The sequence below is a fragment of the Histoplasma capsulatum genome (genome assembly GCF_000150115.1).
Source record: "Histoplasma capsulatum G186AR genomic scaffold supercont2.6, whole genome shotgun sequence".
Classification (NCBI taxonomy): Eukaryota; Fungi; Ascomycota; class Eurotiomycetes; order Onygenales; family Ajellomycetaceae; genus Histoplasma; species Histoplasma capsulatum.
The window spans coordinates 42,658-48,657 of record NW_025544806.1 but is presented as its reverse complement, the minus strand read 5'-3'; the positions used below and the strand labels follow the sequence as shown (position 1 = coordinate 48,657).

Below are 6,000 nucleotides of genomic sequence, written 5' to 3'. Positions count from 1 at the left end.
GGGTTTTCCCGGGGTTCAGCTTTATCTTAGCATGAGCAATGGTTATGTTTCCTCTGGAATTACAGCGAGGGTTTTTTTCGGGATAAAACGGGGGGGCCAATACCGGAAAAAAACCAAAGAAATTCCTTTTTTGGGGTCAACAAATGGAGCACGCATCTTTCCGGCCCTTCACCCCCCCCCCCCCCCGTTCCGCGATAAAATCGCCAAATGAGAATTGAGGAGGTAAAAGTTATCGTCCTCATTCTACCTTTGCTTGAAAAACTGGCCTCCAACTGATTGATCACATCTATATATATATATATATATTTATATACATGTTTGGGGACGATGATTATGGTCTCCTGGACTGAACTGGACAAGTGGATATGTCACCAGCTTGGAGAAAAAGAAAAAAGAAAAGATACCCCAGTCAAACATGCACATAATTATTCAGCCCAGCGCCCCAGGATTGTCGCTTGTGTTGGTTATTCATACTCCGTTCAGATTACTCCTTCGCACTAAGCTCCGACCTAGCCAGCCTCCACGAGTTGGAGTTTAGCGAATCTCTTGGCACCACCGCCCCAGGTAAATTTACCGCTAAGGTTCGAACCTTGTCTCAAATTTTGTTTGGTTTTTTCTTGGAACCTGCGGAGTTCCTTCTGTCGTGCTTCTGGAAGGTCGCTGTCCCCTGCGCTGCACACAGCCTAAAATAAAATTCTTCCTCCAACTCCGCGTCTCAACCCAGCCTTGCCACTTTGCTGTCGTATACACATACGTGAGGTTCGAGATTTTACAGCTTCCATCCGGGCTCAGAAACTATTTCATATCCATATACGCCCTCTCATGCATAAAGGGAGCTCCACATGGTTTTCCATTCAATTACGGAGCAGATATGCCCCTTGAATCCCAAGGCCCACATTTGCCATGGAGGCATACACGCTACGTATCATCTAGCAATAAATTATTATTATGGGTAATGATGCAATTATCAGTACCCAGCTGAGAAGGGATTATTGGACAACCAGGCGCCGGATCCTAATACCCAGTTCCAGCAAGGATCCCCCCCTCTACTGAGTACAATCCGACGCAATCCAGACTCCTCACAAATAATAACCCAAATTTTCATTGTCATTGCGTATTCGATTTTCTTATCACAACAAGCGGACTCCTGTTCCATCCGCCAATGTATGAGAAAATATCCGATACAATCGGAAATCATATTTTCGCGAATACTTTCCATCAACAAGATACGTAGCCCCCCAGTGGCATGAGGGGGACCAGTGTCCTGGTTCCAACTTCTCCAAGCTCTCGTTCTCAAATCTTTTTTATTTTCCCATTTAGCCTGTTTCATCACCGCCAGGGTAGAGAAGGGTCCGTTCCGGCTAGTGGCCTGCAGAAGTAACTGGTGCCCGAGAAAGGTGGAAGTCAGTTGATTGTTAACTTAACAATGCATTTATTAACTGGCCATTAACGGCAAAGAAAGAAAGAAAGAAAGAAAGAAAGAAAGAAAACGGAAAACGGGACCGCGAACCAACGTTTGACAGATGAAACGTAAACTCCATCGGTAGTATCTTTCTGTCCACTTTCTGGTGAATAGTCTGACAGATGGTTATCCCATATATACAAAATTCGAATCCTCAGAAAGGAATTTTGAGAGCTGACATGTTCGAGTTAAATTCAGCTATCTTCTACGAATATTTCTTTTCCCCCTTTTTTCCCCTCTTTCGCTAAAGCTCAGACATCGTAGAAAGAAGGCTGCAAATACCAAAAGCTCTTCATTGTCTTCACTTCATTTTATCACGATTTTTTAAATCTTGATATCTTTCCGTTCTTGTACGCAGTATATCTGTTCTCACAACGCGGATACTATACTGTGTATTTCGTTTAGAAGGCGGTATATTGCGAATGTTTCCTCCAGAAACCCCCTTTGGCCGGACAGACTATATTAGAGATTCAGATCTTATCTTTGGTATGTTCAACAGGTTCGCTTGCTATATCTGCACAGAGACCGACGTTCGCATGTTGAGCAAGGATATGATATGTTATGATGTGCCTTAAACGCCCACGATGATCTTCCAGGGCACAATTTATATCGCTGTTGTCTCTTCCCCCACCAAAAAAAAAAAAAAAACAAAGAAAGAAAGAAAGAAAGAAAGAAAGAAAAATCAGATATTAAAATATATGTCACAAGCCATGGAATGACCCCCTTTTAAGTATCGGAGTCATGGTGGGATTAGAAAAATGGTGGGGTTTGGTTCTGGGCGTTGAACCTCCTGAGCATTGTGCGAGGAGTTTTTTTTACAATGATATATGGAAAATTGAAAATTTCTTCTGTATACAGAGAACAGAAAGACATATATTAACAAATGAGAAGATAATGTAAAAAATAATATTGGAGGAACAACTTATTGTTTGAGACTATGTGAGAAAAATAGTTCCATTATATACATTTGGCAAAACTGATGATGTTGGTATTAGAAGGCATGGCTGGAAAAGAGAGTGAGGATAAAGCAATAGCTGGGTGCATCAAGTTCCTCTTACCCACTACCCACTTTAAGGTAGCCTTAACCACGGATGCAAAGATAAAACATAAGCGACAAAACATGCACAGCGAATTGAATGTACTATTTCTAGAAAAACAGGAGAGCAAGTTGTGTGCGAGAAGTGCGAGAACAGAATAGAGAGGAATCAGAAGGATCAGGAAGGATGAAAGCAGAGATAAAACATAAGAATAAAAGGTATAAGTATCTATGTAACTCCATAAAGAGGAAGCATAAGTATATACTTCTTAAAACAACAGATTAACTCACCCAACGCCCAAACATCTCTCCTGGTATCCATCCATCTGGCTAGGAAGAAAAAGGGAAAGGGAAAATCTTTAGAAATCTTTCACTTGGCGGCTATTCCTGCTATCGCCACGCTCATCATCGTCATCATCATCGCCATCATCGTCGCCGCCGTTCATCATGTTCTCCATGAACGTGATATAATCATACTTGGGTACGTCTCGATCCTCCAAAAGATCCGGGCCATCATGTCGTGGCATGGATTCCAGAAGGTTATCGATAAGCTCCTCGGGAATGAGGGAATGTCGAAGGTCGAGTTCTGTGACATACGGCTGAAATTGATATGTGAGTTAGCAATGACGCAACAAGGGGGGGGAAGACTTTTTCCAGTACAACGCTTGGCGCGAGCGTCAACATGAATAGGACCAATAGATACACACCTTTCCATCAGCCACCTCTTTGAAACTCTGAAAGACCTGTTCTGCCGTGTTCTGGTCCTCCGTAACACTGACCATGAACCGAATGAACTGCTCAAAGCTGACGCCTGCGTTCCGCTCAACTCTTGTTTGCCCACAAGTCTCCAGAAAAACTTCATGCATCTCATCCTCATCGTAAACTAAGCCCAAACTCGCCAAAGCAGCTGAAAACTCAATCTCATGGAGGGTATTGGAAGAGTCTCGGTCAAAATGTCTAAAGACAGACTCAAATTCTTCAAGTTGGATCGGAGTTAGATTGGTCATGTTTCTTGCCACTGTCTGGTTTTCCAAGAAAGCTAGCTTTTTGCTGACACTCGATTTGACCAATCCAAGCTCATATGCAAGCTCGTCGTATGTATATGTGGTGAAATCATTTTCCTCAATGTTGGCCTCTATACACCGTTCCTCCAACTCAGCTATAGTTTCCAAGAAAGCGTCTAGCGGAGGGAGGTTATCGTTGAGGCGTCGTACATGCGATAGCTGGTCCTCGACATCTCCTTCAAGACCAGAAATAGCAAGGGATAATGTATTAAGGGTCAATGCAAAATCATTCGCCTTGTCAGCGAACGAACGTCGCAGGGAATTTTTAATATCGCGGATGGTTTCATTTATTAGCTGACTGCGTTCACGTTCATTCTGGGTTAGGGCGCTCCATTCCTGGTCCAGGACTTCGAGTCTCAATTCCGGAGGTGGCTCATAGGCCCTAAGACGATATGTGCTAAGTTTCGTTTTGATATTCCCCAGTAGAGCCGCAAGATCGGATTTCTCCGCAACCCACTTCCTCTTCTGGTTTCTCTTATACGCCCCAAACTTACTTGCCTGCTCTTTAGCATCCGCATAAGTTCCCTTGAACGACGATTCACGCCATTCAGCGCGTTGTCCTCTAATAGCCTGAAGAAGCTCTTTCATTCTGCGCTCAAAGGAGTTCTGCATCTCCCAGGCTCCCTGCATGTTCATAACAAATTTCTCCACCCGTCGACCTGCATTTTCCACTCTTTCAAGCTGCGAAAATGCATGGAACCAATAGGCGATATAGGTCATGAGCGATCGCTCGTCGGGTTTTGCGACGTCGCAGACGTCCTCCACGTCAAGCAAATCAGGTATACCGATATGGTTCGACGCAATATCAAAAGCCAGCTGCATATTGCCCCTGTGGTCATTTTTATCCAGAGAATCGAAATCGATTAGATCGGGTCTATGGATATCAAGCAATGCGCAAAAAGCCAGTCCATCATTCCAGCTTGTCGAAAAATCTCTAACTTCTACTCCTGGATAGCAAGCTGTTTTCCGCTGACACCACAACAACAGCCCTTCTTTCGCCGTCATTCCCTCCTCGCTGATGTCGCTAATCGTAAATCGTAGGATAAGGGTCCATATCAGCCCGAGAATAATCTTTCTATTGCCATCCACTATATCTTCAGCGCCAATGTTTGTCATCTGTATCCCCCGCCCCTTGATGTAGTCAAGGCTCTTATTAGCATTCTCGAATTTCTGGACTCGCAGTTTGGGTTTGGACGCATATCGACCGAGGGATTCGTTTCCCAGAATCTCAAGTATGTGAATGAGGATAACCTATACTCAATAAAACAAAGTAATTATAAATAAATACGTTTTTCTTTTCTTCAAGGCGCGTGGAAAAGGAGGCGGCAAGACAAAAAAATATAAAAAGAGAACGAGAAAAGAAAGATACAACCAGATTTAGTTTACAAAGTATAAGGAGGAATTGAAAGAAAAAAAAATTATAATAAACGTACCCCATCAGAAAGATCCTTCACTAAGTCCTCAATTGCGAGGTCTCGAACTTTTAATTTGTTATTGAGCCTGTATCAAGGACAGTAAGTAAATGGTTAGCCTGCCATTCCTGGAAAAAAAGGACCGGGTGGGCAAGAATAACAACAGAAGGACGCGCACCAACCATTTTGTGAATGTCTTCTGCTGGACCGTAATCCATTGCTTCTCTTCCATCAACAACATGAGCTGGTTGGGGCTTGCTAAGCCAATTCCGGCTCCAGCACGTCGATGGTAAACAAGAAATGAATCGGAATTAACGCAACGGTAGACGCTTGGTGTTTTCTTCGACAAACGGGCGTGGTGGCTATAGTGATGGTAACGCTGAGAAGAGGTGGCGGAGGAGGAGGAGGATAACGCGGAGGAGGGCGGGCGGTGGTGGTCAAGGTGGTGGTCGAGGTGGTGGATGAGCTGTGGTGGATGGGGAAGCGGCATGTGGGCGATAAGCGGCGGTGGGAGTAAACAAACCGTGCCTTGGGTGCGCCGTTACGCCGCAACGAGAGCCCCGGGCCGAGGGGCTATCATCCCAGCCTTATGTCAACAATGTTGTTTCAACGTTCGTCAGACAAACAAAAACACACAAGGACACCGGGAAAAGCTATGGAAAGCTAGCAACAAAAGGCCAATTTTGTGAGAGTTTGAGAGGAAATCTCCTGTCCATCTGGCAATGGAAGGGTTCTTCTTCTACTATTTACCTTCTGCGTTACAATTGGATGCAGGACACTCCTGAAGACACGTCACGACAGATGCCACGATGAACCAGTGATTGCAAAACATCATTTTTTTGAGGAGCCTACCGTAGCTACGTATTTGCTACGATGTGTAAAACTTAACTGGGCTACATGTCAAGACCTCCTATGCATAAGGCCTGGATAAGGCCAATTGTTACCGTGACCGTTACATCCCCTAATAAATTGTTATCGCGTTTGCATTTCACACCAATTTGTTTCACCCATGTTACGTGTTTGGGC

At 44.2% G+C, this 6,000-nt stretch overlaps 1 protein-coding gene across 1 annotated transcript; it reads right to left on the bottom strand.

Moving 5' to 3' along the window:
* Positions 1-2,857: 2,857 nt before the first annotated feature.
* HCBG_04711 (alpha-actinin) lies at positions 2,858-5,464 on the bottom strand (the record flags this gene model as incomplete). Its single annotated transcript, XM_045431760.1, has 4 exons — positions 2,858-3,097; positions 3,206-4,813; positions 4,996-5,062; positions 5,157-5,464. The coding sequence occupies 4 exons, from the start codon at positions 5,462-5,464 to the stop codon at positions 2,858-2,860; spliced, it is 2,223 nt and encodes a 740-aa protein (XP_045286972.1).
* Between the last annotated feature and the right edge of the window lie 536 nt (positions 5,465-6,000).